Raw genomic sequence first — 15,245 nt, 5'->3', positions numbered from 1 at the left:
GTGAGCATGAGAACAGGAGGGGCAGCCGTGTCCCCTGCTGACCCTGACGAGGCAGGGCTGGGGGCCGCACAGGGCGGTGTGACTTGCCACAGGGTAGAGGGCGTGGGACACAGGTCGAGGAGGCCCTAGTGTTGGAGACCCCATGCCTGGTGAGGATTTCTGTCCTGCCAGGGACGCCGAGGCCACCACCCTGGCTAACCCCCTTTGATCACTCCACACTGCCCAGAACTGACCTCTGAGGGCTGCGTGGTCAGCGGCTGTGAGCGCGTCCCCCCCGCACCCAGCAGCTTCACTCGTGTCCCTCCCCCACAGTGGAGGAGAAGAAGAAGCTCGCGGAGGAGAAGGCCATGGAGATAGAGGAGCAGAACAAGATCATCGCGGTGGAGAAGGCTGAGGCCGAGACGGCCCTCGCCGAGGTCATGCCCATCCTGGAGGCCGCCAAGCTGGAGCTGCAGAAGCTGGACAAATCCGACGTGACCGAAATCAGGTACCTGATGGCCATTGGCAAGTGTGCCTCGGCCGCCACCTTCTCCCAGCAGTGATTCCGTGAGCGTGGCGGTCAGGCGCTGATGGAGCTCGTGCCTGGGCCCCTGCGGTGCTGAGCACTCTCCCCGGGGGGGACGGTTACTGCCCTGACTTGCGGACCAGGAAACTGAGGCCCAGGGAGGAGAGGTGGCGTGTCGCCCTTCCCCAGACAGTGGGAGCAGGGCCTGCTGACCTTGAACCCAGGCCTGCTCACAAAAGCAGGCTGGGCTCCAGCACGGGCTGTGAGAGAGGGATGGAGCGCTGTGACTCAGTCCTCTTCACAGAAAACATGACAGAAGTGTCTGCTCTAAATGGTGACAGGGGCTCAACATAGAGGGGATAGTGGGACAAAGATGTGCCCCAAGCCAAGCCTGTGTGGGTGATGCCCTGATCCAAGTCTGGCCAAGTGGGCTTCCAAGGGCTGGGGCGAGTGGGTGATGATTGTGGCAAGTCAGTCTGTGAAGTGACTCCGTCCCCCACAGCCAGAGGGCTCATCCGTGGTTGGGAAGAGTGGTCTGGTGTGGGGTGGACAGCGGGTGGGCTTTCTCCCCACATGGCCTGGTCTGCCCAGGACACCGGCCATGGATACGCTGGTAAACTGAGCAGCGTGAGTGAAGCCCCCTCCCCTGGCAGCCTGGCCCCACGCAGATCTCTGGGTTTGGGAACCTGTCTCTCCTTCTTTTACTCTTTGTCACTTGCTCATGTCCAGGAGGGCTTCGGTCCCCCTGGCCATAGGCAGGTCTCACAGCTGAGAGAGACTGCTGTCCACTGGTTGGTTGTGAACTTTCTACTTGGTGTCCTGGCGGGCAGAGTGACACTCGTTGTCGGAGCTTCTTGCTCCTCTGTGCTCTGTGTCTCCTGTGGAGGCTGGGCAGCTGTCCTCATCGAAGGCCATGCCCATTTTTATTGTTAGAGAATGACCTAAGTAATTCTTGGGGGGTCACCTGGAGATGCTGCTGTTGTCGGCCAGAAGTCATCATTTCAGTGTTTTGCAAAGTGTGGTAGCAATGAGGGTGTAAGGATGGACGTTTTAAAATCTCAGACTATGTGTTAGGAGTTCCGATGGAGGCATCAGGACAGAGAAGAAATGCACAAGCAGCTGTGTGGTAGGAGGGACCATCAGCGTACACATTTTCGAGGGAAATATCTAGCCACTGGCACTGATTTTAGGCACTGCTCACAGGTCAGCAGCATAAGAGCATTGTGAGAGCAGAGAGTTGGGAAGGATTTTTGAAAGGGATTTATTTGGGAGGAAGGGGCTGTGAGTCCCTCATGAACCTGAGGGGGAGAGGTGGGAGGGAGCTTCCATGGGACCACGTGGAGAGCTTGACGTGTGTTTCCTTCAGCGAGACAGGCAGTGTGGACAGGTGCCCGGCTCACCCCTGAGAAAGCTAAAAAGAGTAATTGTTTAAAATGTCATTATTGGGCTGGCTGGTTAGCTCAGTTGATTAGAGCACAGTGTTATAACACCAAGGTCAAAGGTTACTTACTGGCCAGTGGCCAAATAAGTAAATAAATAAATAAAATGCCATTATCAGAATAGGTAATACGTTCATGAATGGCTCTGCCTCTTACCTACTGTGTGACCTTTGGCAAGTCATCTAACTTCTCTGTGCTTCAATTCCTTCATTTGTAGAATGAGGGTAATAATAATTGTCCCCACTGCATCAGGGGCTTTGTGAGGATCAACGAGGTAATATAGGCAGAGCTCTCGGATGGGGCAGGGCACAGGGTTAGCACCATGTAAGCATCATCTCTTCTCATGGTTCCAACATCAGAAAGGCATGCTGGGAAAAGCTCCCTCGCACTGTGTCCTCCATCAGCTTCCTTCGCCTCCCACACTGCAACAGACAGCCATTACCATTCATTCCTCATGTATCCATCCAGAGAGTTTTTATGCATCATTAAGGCAACCAGATACACAAGGGTGTCTTCAGTTCCTTACTCTGCATTGCTAGGATTTGCAGAGTGAAGAATACCTGTAAATCCTTTTCTCCTTTCTTTTATCTATTAATGGTAACACACTCTGCATATTTTTCTGTCTTTTCTGCTTAGCAATACACATAGGAGATCTATTGTATGTCGATATGTGATGAACTTCCTTGATATTTTAAAACAGCCTCATCACATTCCATTATATGGCTGTATAATTTATATACATTTATACACTTATATACATTTATATAATTTATACATTTAGTTAACCAGCCCCTATTGATGAATCTTTAGCTTGACTCCAGTCTTTTGCCTTTGCAAACAGCGTGGTAAAGAATAAACCTGCCCGTAGTTCAGTGTGTACCTGGGCAAGTCCACCTGCAGGGTACATTCTGAAAGTGGAATTGCTGGGTCCAGGGGTGTGTGCATTTATAATGTCCATAGCTGTTGCCTAATCCCCTCTTTGGGGATGGAACTAATTTACACTCTCTCCAGCAACCCATTTGAGTACCTGTTTTTTCATAGCCTCACCGACAGAGGGCACTATCAAACATTTGGACTTTTGCTGCTTTTGTAGATAAAAAGTGGTATTTCTGTAGATTTAATTTGCGTTTCTTTTACTATGAGTGAAGTTGGCCTTTTTTCATATTAAAAAAAAATGTGTGTAAGAGTCACATGTATTTCCTTTTTCTGTGAACTGTTTTGTGCTTTGTCTGTTTATCTGTTGGGTTGTTGTGGTTATTGTTGCCTTTTGTTTTTCCTTTTGTTTCCTTACCCATTTTGGGGGGCTTTTTATACAATAGGGAGACTAGCTTTTTATCCTCAATGTGAGTTGCAGATATTTTCCCAGGTTTTCACTGGCTGTTTGACTTTGTTTCTGAGGTTTGTACGGGTGTTTGTTTTTGCTGTGTGTGTTTATTTATATGTGGCAGATTTTAACAAGATTTTATTTTGTGGCTTTTGGATATTGTGTCAGTTAAAAGGCCTTACCACTACAAGATTGTGAAATAATTTCCCCATAGTTTCTTCCTGTACTTTTATGGTTGGATTTTTTACATTAAAATTTTTATCTATTTGGAATTTTTTCCTGGGGTTCCCTGTAAGTTTAGACCCAATTTTATTTTTTCCAGATGACTACAATCTGGATTTCTTTAGGTCACCTGGATGTTGAGTGCAGTGAGCCAGCCCTTACACCTTGACAATTTTACAATCCTTTAATTCCTTGAAAAGCACTTCCTTTCTATAATCCTCAATCCCCTTTGCAGAAATCATTAAATGTTAAGCAGGAAGAAGAGGAGTAACGAAGATTACAAGTGGATGTTTCTCACTATAAAAGTGTAAAAGGCTCCCTTTGTTACTGGCTTTTGATTTTACTTTTCTTCCTTTAGTTGCTTGGATAGTCATTGGCTGTCTACCTCCTGCCCACCCTGAGCAGGCACTGGGGCAGATCAGCAGAGAGCCAGGCAGGTGGGGTCTTCACCGTCTGTGTTCCTACGGGAATCCTGTGTTCACGGTGAAGTGACATGGGAGAAGGCTAAGAAGGAGAGCAGAGACGGCTGATGTGTCTGGGGTGGAGCAGGGGGAGGTGAGCAGTGGGTTCGTAGTGAGTCTTTTTTCCAGGGAGGGCAGCATATCACCATTTCTGTCTCTTATCACTGGTTTGTTTTGTGATAGAAGAAAGGAATCAAACGAAGCAGTGCCATCTCCATTTCTCTGACTTGCAGCCTCAGTATTTCAAACACCTCAGTTACGTGGTTCCGGAAAGCTCTGTACTCTGGATAAATGAGGTCCTAGGGCACGGTCTGTAAGCTGATAGCGGAGAACTTCACTTTCATAGACTCATGGGATTTGGGAGCTGGAAAGGTCTGGTTCCACGTCCCCACTTTATAGATGGGAAAACTGAGACCCCTGGATGGTTCCTAACTTGCCCTGACACTTAGGCCTGGGCTCTTCCTGTACTGAATCTGAAAACACCCCCCTGCTTCTTTCCTCCCCTGATTATTCAGAGAGCAGCGGCCTGGGCCTGGCTTTCATCAACTCTGAGAACACGTTTTAAAGACAGTTGACATTGTTGCCTACTTTCATAAGCAGCAGGCGCTGGCCTAATTGAACCTTTCCCTGGTGACTCAGGGCTATTGCTTTAATCACCAGGCTTTGTGCTGGAGTTATGGATGCCCTCCCTCCTGGCCATTGCCCTGGCTTGTCCTTACACTCTGGGGTTCCTCTTCTCCTCGCCTGTCTGCAGGGGAGACGGTGGGGGTTCTGGGGCCAGGAGGGTGTGGGGTTTGCCCAGTACAGAAAGTCTTCAGACTGCTGTCTGGTCAGGTTGTCTCCTCTCTCTCTCTGTCTCTCTCTCTCTCTCTCTTTCTGCCTTTCTCTGTCTCTGACTTTGTCTCTCTGCCTCTCTCTTTTTTGTCTCTCTCTATCTCTTTGTCTCTCTGTCTCTGTCCTTTGGTCCCCCTCCTTCCTCCTCTAGATCACCTGGCTCCTGCCCCACCTCTCCCATGCTGCCTCCATGCCCTCCAGGGCCTCGTCACCTCCTGCTCTCCTCTCTTCCTTTTCCTTCCTTCACTTCTTTTTCTTTGCCTTTTCTGCATCCTCTGCTTCTGTCTCTCTTCACGGCTTTGTCATTGAGGCTCATGTGTCTGTCATAGACTTTGCCTGGCAGCGGGGAGCCTGAGCTGCCCCATGGGTACCATCTGCGGGAGATGGTTCCATCCTTCTGAGGTTTTTGCACCTAAACTTGCTGCTGTTCTGCCTCCTGTTCCTTTTGGGGTTCTGGTTCTCCAAGGGGTTGAGGGCACTGGACATCTGAGTGTTGGAGAAGCAGAGTGGTGGTCTAGTCTTAGCAAACCCAAAGAAAACACTTAAGGGGTGACATGGCCTAGAAGGATCCCAGGATGCGGGGACCCCAGACCTCCCAGGCTGAATGAACATAGCCAGGTTATCCTGTTTCTTTATCTGGTAAATGTGAAAAAATGATGATGATGATGATGATAATGACAATAATGATGGTAACTACCACGTGGAATCTGAAGAATCACCCCAGGGAGTAATTAAAACACAGTTTCTCAGGCTCCAACCTGAACTACTGATTCAGACTCTGGGGGTGGCCTAGGTTTGTATTTTGCTGACCCCCCGCAATGATTCTTGTGCCCAGCTGGGTTCTGGGAGCCTTGTCTGGAACTGATGGATGAAACCCACCCTGACCTCAGGGAGCTCCCACCCAGGAGTTGCTTTGTGTGGGGATCAGGCTTCCTTTGCGTCCCTCACTATCACCTCCAGAGAATGACTTCTGGTGGAACCGTTCTTTCTGGAGTGCTCTTCCAGGCCAGATTCTGACCCCCCCCCAGTCTGACCCACATGTGCTTTTGCTTCCTGCCAGGTCATTTGCTAAGCCCCCGAAGCAGGTGCAGACGGTCTGTGAGTGCATCCTCATCATGAAAGGGTACAAAGAGCTCAACTGGAAAACTGCCAAAGGCATGATGTCCGACCCGAACTTCCTGAGGTCCCTGATGGAGATTGATTTTGATTCCATTTCCCAGAGCCAAGTTAAAAATATCAAAGGTGGATATAAATGGATGTGGGAAGAGCCAGGGTTGATCTAAATTTGGCATTTGAGTAGATGGGTCATGGATGGAGAGTGAGAAGGGGGTTTGTCACAGGCAGGCCCTCTCCCTGTAGTCAAATGGTGTCACTGTGTCCCTGCAGATAGAACAGGTAGACTGATTGTCCCCAGAGGAAAATGGCAGCAGTGTTGCAAGAAACAGGAAGAATGGATTGAACAGACAATAGCAGTGATGCCTGTGGGTGTTTAATGTAATTGATAGCTCTGGTTCTCCCTGTCAGGGAACAAGACTCCTTGTCTTCTGCACATCTCCTCCCATGTGCATGGTGGGGCCAAGAGCTGGTCTAACCTTGACTTCTCCCCTTGCACCTCTTGTCAGTGCCTGGGGAATGGGCAAGGGGGAGAGGATGGCATCACCCAGGGCCAACCCCTCTGTCTTTGGCTATAGAATGCCTGAGTTCTTTGAGCCTGATCTAACCCCGACCCCACCTGGTGCTCAGCAGGCAGAGTGATGCTCGTCTTTGCAAAAATCAGTGCAAGTTCCTACTGTCGCTCTTTATCGTGATGGTGTTTTTAGAACCTTATCATCAAATGCTCATTTTTTGCCCCTTAGAAATAAAAGTGAACTAAACACAAACATAACAACTATAAAACGTCAGGTACTCCCTCTATCTGAATACTGATTGGATGAATTTCCACCTATGTGAAATTGCTCCTGGGGTGAGGGTGCGGGTGGAGGTAAGAGGTGACCTGTAATGGCCTGTAATCCCTGTCAGCTGCCTGTGCTGAGCTACCGTGGTGCCCAGGGGGGAGTCTCCCTTGTACCCTGGGTCCCTGGGGCTGCTGCGTGTCACACGGAGGCACCTGGGTCATAAGATGTTGCAGGTGGAAGCAAACTGTGCCCCTCACTCACATCTTAAACATCCACTTACACAAAACCCACCCTGGTTTGGCCCCATGCTGATGTCCATAGGAGGGCTGTCTGGGTTCCACTCACAGGGTTACTGCAGAATGAGGGAGTACAGGCTGAGCATCTCAAAGCAAAAAACCCCAAATCCGAAACTTTTTGAATGACAATATGACATTCAAAGGAGATGCTCATTGGAGCTATTTCAGATTTTGGATTTTCACATTTGGGATGCTCCACAGTGAGTGTAATGTAATGCAAATATTCCAAAATCTGAAAAAAATCCAAAATCGGAAACACTTCTGGTCCCAAGCATTTTGGATAAGGGATACCCAACTTGTGGTTACACTTACTTGGGTCATAGGCAATTCCTGTTTTATGTTCCCAAGATGAAGCTTGCCACTCACGGAAGTCATTGTGTCGTTGACCTTTAGGCCTTTTGAGGACTCTCAACACCACAATTGAAGAAATGGAAGCTGTAAGCAAAGCTGGGCTGGGAATGCTGAAATTTGTTGAAGCTGTAATGGGCTACTGTGATGTTTTCAGAGAGATCAAGCCCAAAAGAGACAAGGTATTTCCCATCTGTCAGACTGAAACACCACTGCCAAGGGACTGATTTGGAGTCAGAATTACTGTGTCCTCAGTTTTGCTGGAAAAATTTTGGCAAGGTTCTGACTTTAAACCACATGAACATCTTTTTCCCCAGTAAATGCTAACCCTGAAATACAACTCTCATTTAGACATAATGTGAACGGACAGAATGGAGGTCTCAAAGACTTTCAGACTGTGTGTGAAAAGTGTGGGATAAAAGACGCTCAAAATTGTTCTCTAGAGTTAAGGCAGAGTTTGTCAACCTCAGCACTATTGGCATTTGAGGCTGGGCAGTTCCTTGTTGTTGGGGGGTGGGGTGGGGGGCTGTTCTGGGCGCTGTAGGATCCTTAGCAGCATCCCTGGCCTCGCCCCAATAGATGCCAGTAGCGCCCTCTCCCCCAAGTTGTGACATCCAGAAATGTCTCCAGACATTGCCAAATGTCCCCAGTGGGGCAAATTAGCCTCAGCTGAGAACAACAGGGTCAAAGTAACATGGAGAACACAAAATACAAAGAGAATTATAAGGTTGAAATGATCCTTTTGAGTCATGTTTTGACATTGCTTTATAACTCAGAATTTTATTACTCAGAAAACTTAGAACCAGTAGTAAGACCAGTTTTGTCTTCAATGTATTCTTTTGCGTTTTTGACTTAGAACTACTGTATCATCTTACTGTGACCTCAGTATGCATGAAAAGTAAACCATCGGCTAAGTTGGGTGTGGGATATCTTTTTCTAGTAGGATCTGCAAACAGTTAAAGGAGTAACTAAGAAAAGAAGCCACATGCCTCAGTATAGCATATGGTGACCCCAGAGAGTGTGAACATCATTAGAACATATGCCCAGGCAGGAGATCATTTTATCCCCGCCCTACTACGGTCCTTCTCTCCATCGTTCTGCAAATGGTCTTCACTTAGGTGGCCAGGCTGGAGCGGAATTTTTACCTAACTAAACGGGAACTAGAGAGGATCCAGAATGAGTTGGCAACAATCCAGAGAGAACTGGAAGCTTTGGGTGCCAAGTATGAGGCAGCCATACTGGAGAAGCAAAAGCTGCAGGAAGAAGCTGAAATCATGGAGAGGCGGCTGATCGCTGCAGACAAACTCATCTCGGGTCTAGGATCGGAAAACGTCAGGTCAGCTTGGTTAATGAAGCCACCTGATGAGTGGTTCTGCGTGAAACTGTTGTTCTTTGTAGACGGACCTCATCAACAGAATTTCTCGCCGTGTTGATTCTTTATTCCATGTTGCATTTTTAGCTGAAAACCACGGACAAGTTCTGATTTTGCCATGATCATGTTTACAGTGGCTAATGGCCACTTTACAGACTCTGTTTTTTATTTGGTACCACGTGTTATTTATTAAGTAATTATAAAGTGTTAAGGAGACAGTGCAGATGTGGAGAAGGGGAAACCGGATAATATCTAGCAAGATGCCCTAAGATTTGGGGGAATGTTTACTTCTTGGTGACTTTTAACACCTGGGTCTGTTCTGGAAGAGTCTGGAGGGGGAGCCCATCTCTGTCACTGCACAGCTGCCTTCTAAGAGTCCCTGTGGCTTGTTCGGTCCTGGCCTTCAGTCTTCAGTGGGTGGGGCTGTTTGATACTTAATGGGCAAGACCATCCAGTCATAGTTTACCCACTGACTATGACAATAGTTTCTAATCTGGCATCTCTAATTGAGGTACAGAAAACACTGAAAAATATTTTTTGCTTACGGGAAACAACAGATTTCAATATTTCTGAAACCTAGAAGACTATGGGTGTTTACCAGAAGAGGTCAAATGAAACACTCACTTTCTTTTAGGTAGAATTCTCTTGGGTAGAATTCTGTCACTGAGTAGGACCAGAGCTTGTTAGCTCTCCTGGGCTTATTTACATGTCTTTGATTAAGCATTTGGAAACAATGTGATTACTACTTAATAAATAGCTTTGAGACTAAATGAGTCCCACAGATATTTATTGAGACTCCTGTTTGATGCCAAGTTCTGCTGAGCCCTGGAATTGAACAAAGTCTTTCAATACCCTGGGTCCACTAGGATGGAAAATTGCAAGATGAGCTGGTGACTCTAGAAGGAAAGAATATCTCAAAAAACAAAAAAGTTTCTTTCTGGCTGGCCCTGCTAATAAGGTGTGAAGCTGGTTCTTCTAGAATGTTCCTTTTGACTGTGGCCAGAGAGTCACTGCTGACCACAGCCTCCCTCTCGTGTGCCAGGTGGCTGCATGATCTGGATGAACTGATGCACCGGCGAGTGAAGTTGTTGGGGGACTGCCTGCTCTGCGCTGCCTTCCTGAGCTACGAGGGAGCGTTCACGTGGGAGTTCCGTGACGAGATGGTCAATCAGATTTGGCAAAATGACATCCTGGAGCGGGAGATCCCCTTGAGCCAGCCTTTTCGGCTAGAAAGCCTGCTCACGGATGATGTTGAGATCAGCAGGTGCATGGTGCCCTAGATCCAGAGGATGGGGTGGAGGGGTGCCTAAGGGTGGGGTCTGTGTGGGTGCCACCCTGGGGAGGGCTGATGGGCTGGGGGGGCTTGGTAAGGGGTACAACTGGCTTGACTGCACAGAAATGGCAGGGTGAGCTGCAAATCCAGCCCGGAGTTCTCCCCAGAGTCTAAGGAGGGTTGGAGCAGCCTTGGGGGTGGTAGATTGTTCTGGAAGGATGATCCTACATCTTCATTCCTGAATTCACAACTTGGTGAGAAAAATCCATTTCCCTATGGCTGTCCCTTGCAGGTGGGGCTCCCAGGGACTGCCCCCTGATGAGCTCTCGGTACAGAATGGCATCCTCACCACCCGGGCCAGCCGCTTCCCCCTCTGCATTGACCCCCAGCAGCAGGCCCTCAACTGGATAAAGAGGAAAGAGGAGAAAAACAACTTGCGGGTATGGCCAGCTCCACCCTGCTCCCCTCTGCCCTCACTGCCCATTCTCAGGACAGTGTCCAGCTTCCTGAGAAGGCCCCTCCCACCTCCTCCACCTGGCAACCCTGTGCCTCCAGCAAGGCCCAGTTGAAACGCCACCACCCTGGCTCCCCATGGCAGCCCGCCCTCTCCTCTGTTCACCCAGCCCCTGTGTCCTCCAGGGCAGCACCAACCACCTTGAATTGTCCTCTCCTCTTGACATGTGGGTCGCCCTTTCAGGCTGTGAGCAACCTGAAGGTGAGGTTTTTCTCATCTTTGTGTCCGCTCTACAAGTACAGGGCTTGGTGGCCCTGGATATGGGGGTGGGAGGGTGAGAGTAGCAGTTTGATTGAAATATAATTCACATGCCATATAATTCACCTATTTAGAACATAAAATTCAGTGGTTTAGTATATTTACAGAGTTGTGTAACAAATTACTGGGGCCAATTTTAGAACATTTTTATAACCTCGAAAAGAAATGCTGTATCCCTTAGCTGTCACCACCTCGCCCCATCCTTCCATTCCCCCCTCCCCCCGAGACCCTGGCAATCACAAGTGTATTTTCTATCTCTGTGGATTTGCCTGCTGTGGACATTTTATATCAATGGAATCGTACAATATGTGGTCTTTTGTGTCTGGCTTCTGTCACTTAGCATGATGTTTTTAAGGTCCATCCATCTTGTAGCATGCATACTTCATTTTTTTTAATTGTTGAATTATATCCCATTGTATGGATAGACGACATTTAGTTTATCTGTCCATCAGGTGATAAACATTTGGGTTGTTTCTACTTTTTGGCTATTACAAATAATGCTGTCATGTGGATGTATGTTTTCAGTTCTTTTGGGCATATACCTAGGAGTGGAATTGCTGGGGCCCAATCATTTTTTGCTGAACTAATTAACAAATTAGTGATTTTCAGTTTTACCTTTTCCATATTTTTTCTGCTCCCTGCCTCTTGATATTTACATGCTGTTGGGGGAAACCCATTTGAGTTCCAAGGTCAAGGGAACATGTGCCTCTAGAATTCATAAATGGCTATAGTGGGACAAATATCATTATTACAGGAATGTTCCTAGACTTCCCTCTTCCCTTGGCCTGCCAGGGAGTTCTGAAATTGCCAGCTTACTCCTGGTCCCCTGGTCCATTCCAGCTCCATCCCATCTCTTAAAGAGGAAGGAGTCTAGCTTATGGGGTGTGGGGCTAGGTAGATCAACATAGTAAAAGAGGCTGGAGAGGAAGGGAAAAGGGAAACCCTATGGGCTGGGACTAGCTGGAGAGTATGTTGAGATATCAAAACAGTCATGAGGTTGGAGGGAAGTGAACTAAAGAGGAAAGAGGATTCAACCAAAATTGTGGATCTGTGTTTAAATTCTTGAAGTCTTCTGATGTAATGAAACTGTCTCACAATGACTTTTGGCTCCTGGACTGAGCTTTCTCTACATGATGCTGCTCTGAGCCTGAGCCTCATGGATCTCTGGGTTTCTGTGGGTTCCACGTCTTGCTTCTTTCTCTCCAATCTTTTCACTTCTGGTTCCCTTCAAATTCCTGACACATCTACTCCCCACTTCCAATTCACGGTCCCCCTGTACAAGCGTACTTCAAAAAGTTTGTGGAAAAAGAGAATTAAAATACCAATCTTTCCACGAACTTTTGAAGATCCCTCGTGTTTGCTGAGGGCACAATGAAATACATTGACGTCCAGCATCTGCTTTCCCTCTCTTCTAGGTTGCTTCCTTTAATGACCCTGACTTCCTCAAGCAGCTGGAGATGTCCATAAAGTATGGGACTCCTTTCCTTTTCCATGACGTTGATGAATATATTGATCCTGTGATTGACAACCTCTTAGAAAAAAATATAAAAGTCTCCCAAGGACGGCAGTTTATCGTGCTGGGAGACAAGGAAGTTGACTATGACTCAAATTTCAGACTGTATCTAAACACCAAGCTGGCCAATCCCAGATATACCCCATCAGTGTTTGGGAAGGCTATGGTCATCAATTATACTGGTAAGAAGTATGTACGGAAGCTCAGGTGCAAATCAAGGGGGTTGCCAAGGCTTTCATGGGACGTCATTTCACTCAGGGACCCTAGATCATTCTTTCATGTCTTAACTGGTTAGCTTTTAATGATTAAACAACTCGACTAAGAAGGCTTGGGGGCCTTTGGAAGGCAATGAGCTATGTGTCTTAGGTGCACTGAGTCTGGGCCGTGAGGCTGTGCGTTCACACTGGTGTGGGCTGAGACCTCTGTCTGCTGGGGCAGGAGGTCATTCTATGTTTATGTATTTAAATATATGTTATAGTTTTGGACTTTTCCTTTTCCTCTCAGTTGAATTCTGATAGGAATCAGAAGCCATGTCTCACATTTTCTAAGGTGGTCATACAGCTATTTAAAGAGCTTAATTTGATTTGGATGTACTTTGAACTGGGTGTGTGGGGGGCCTGGATTTTATTAGTGCCTCTTTGTCCTTTTTGTCCACCACTCTGTATAGCAATGTCACCATTGTGCTGTCTGATGTTTTCCACTTTGTTGCTTTAGAGTGATTTTGGTAGGAAGTGAGTCTCTGTGCTCCTGAAATGCTGGCTTAGACCCACTCTGAGCTTATGCCAGTCACAGCTGTGTAGGTGGGAAGACACGGTGCCCAGCCTGTAGGGGGAACACAGGCAGTGAAGGCCACTCGCTGTCCCCCCACAGTCACGCTGAAGGGCCTCGAGGACCAGCTGCTGAGTGTGCTGGTGGCCTATGAGAGGAGGGAGCTGGAAGAGCAGAGGGAGCATCTCATCCAGGAGACGAGTGAGAACAAGAACCTGCTGAAGGATCTGGAAGATTCCCTCCTTCGAGAACTGGCGACCTCCACAGGGAACATGCTGGACAACGTGGAACTGGTGCAGACGCTGGAGGACACCAAATCCAAAGCCACAGAGGTATAAACTGCAGGGGAAAATGCATTGGGATGGGGGTGCGGGGCTGGACATGCCCTTGGAGAGCCAATTTCCTCATTCGCTCAGTGAGAAAGGGGACTCTGTGATCTCAGGGGCTCATTCACGGTAAATGAGGGTTGAGGGGGCATTAACCTGTGCTCTCATCAGACTCAGGCTTGATTCACCTGAGGATTTTCCTGATGAGAAAAGGCCACCTCCACTGGGGTGTGCTATAGGAAGGACAGTCCTAAAGATGTTCCCAGGGACCTTTGTGCCTCAGGTCAGCCTCTTTCAACTGAGAGTGATAGGAAACACAACCCTACCTGGCTTAAGTCAAAAGGGAAGTTATCATCTTAGAACGCAGAGAAGGCCAGGGATGGCTTCAGGCAGGGCTGGATCCAGGACTCCAAAGGTACCATCAGGACTCAGTTTCTCTCCATTTCTGGGCTGGGTGCTCTGCTGGGCTGGCTTCGTTCTCTGCCACTTCTCTTCGTGGTCACAGGATGGGTCTGGACTCATGTCCCCTCAGGTTCACATCCAAGGGAGTAAGTGAGAATCTTTTCCTGTTCCTATCTGGAAGGTCCTGAGAGTCCCTTAAGTCACATGCCTACCCAGACCAGTCCCTGTGGCCTGAGGATGCTAGGCGTGGACTGGCTGGGCCTGGGTCACATCCTTCTCCCCTGAAGTTGGGGCAGAGCCCCACATATGGAATGAAAAGGGTGTGTGGGGGGGTACTTAGAGAAGTAAGAGCCGGGACTGTTCTAGAAGGGGGCATGGGTACAGGGGAGTCAGGCCACAGATACCTACCACATCTCGCAAGAGGGTGGGTGCCTGGGTCCCCATCTGCACCAGACTCTGGGAGTGTTGCACAATCTCGTGGCTGTCCCCTCACTGCTCCTGCCCCTTTCCATTTCCTAGGTCTTCCTGATGGTGGGCATAAATCTTCCTGCTTCCTGGGTAATTTGTGCCTTGTCTTCAGGTGTCAGAGAAGCTCAAGCTAGCGGAGAAGACAGCCTTGGACATCGACCGGCTGCGGGACGGCTACCGGCCGGCTGCCAGGAGGGGGGCCATCCTGTTCTTCGTGCTGTCCGAGATGGCCCTTGTCAACTCCATGTACCAGTACTCCCTGATCGCCTTCTTAGAGGTCTTTGGACTGTCACTCAAGAAGTCACTGCCTGATTCCATTCTCATGAAGCGGTTAAGGAACATCATGGACACGTTGACCTTCAACATCTATAACTATGGTTGCACAGGTGAGCACTTTTCGCACTGATTAGAACCAATGTGCGTGTCTCGGTGTGTATGATGCGGCCTTAAGGAAATGATCTTTGAAAATGAAAACTTACCAAATGGCAGAAATGTGACTATTCTCTTTATAAGAGGAATGTTTAGAGTACGGGTTTTTAAAATAGTAGCTTTATTGAGATGTAATTCGCATTCCATAATTTCCCTCCTTAAAAGATACACAAATCCATGATTTGTAGTGTATTCACAGAGTTGTACAATCATCACCACCATCTAGTTCCAGAACATTTCCAACAGCCCCAAAACAAAACCCTGGACCATTAGCAGTCACTCGCTATGTCCCCTTCCCCAGCCCCTGCCAACCACTGATCTACTTTCTGTCTCTACAGATTTACCTGTTCTGAACATTTCCTATGCATGGAATCACACAGTACGAGACGTTTCATGCCTGGCTTCTTTAACTTAGCATCATGTTTTCAAGGTTCATCCATGTTGAACTGTGTGTCAGTGCTTCATTCCTTTTTGTGGCTGCGTAATATTACATTGTGTGGACAGACCACATTTTGTTTATCTCGTGAAGAGCTGGGCATTTGGGTTGTTTCTTGTTTTTGGCTATTATGAATAATGCTGCTATGAACATTAAGGTACA

The 15,245-nt window shown here is 48.0% G+C and overlaps 1 protein-coding gene across 1 annotated transcript in view; it reads left to right on the top strand.

The window, feature by feature from the left end:
* Positions 1-15,245, top strand: part of DNAH10 (dynein axonemal heavy chain 10) — a 148,161-nt gene that overhangs the window by 116,172 nt on the left and 16,744 nt on the right. The window contains exons 57-65 of the mRNA XM_063085892.1: positions 313-487; positions 5,846-6,027; positions 7,370-7,506; positions 8,443-8,660; positions 9,739-9,960; positions 10,262-10,409; positions 12,157-12,436; positions 13,125-13,354; positions 14,331-14,604. Of these exons, the coding sequence (XP_062941962.1) occupies positions 313-487; positions 5,846-6,027; positions 7,370-7,506; positions 8,443-8,660; positions 9,739-9,960; positions 10,262-10,409; positions 12,157-12,436; positions 13,125-13,354; positions 14,331-14,604 (1,866 nt within the window). The remainder of the gene's footprint in view (positions 1-312; positions 488-5,845; positions 6,028-7,369; positions 7,507-8,442; positions 8,661-9,738; positions 9,961-10,261; positions 10,410-12,156; positions 12,437-13,124; positions 13,355-14,330; positions 14,605-15,245) is intronic.

Source organism: Cynocephalus volans, chromosome 2, assembly GCF_027409185.1.
Source record: "Cynocephalus volans isolate mCynVol1 chromosome 2, mCynVol1.pri, whole genome shotgun sequence".
Classification (NCBI taxonomy): domain Eukaryota; kingdom Metazoa; phylum Chordata; class Mammalia; order Dermoptera; family Cynocephalidae; genus Cynocephalus; species Cynocephalus volans.
The sequence above is the reverse complement of the archived record's forward strand: the minus strand, read 5'-3'. Positions and strand labels throughout refer to the sequence as shown.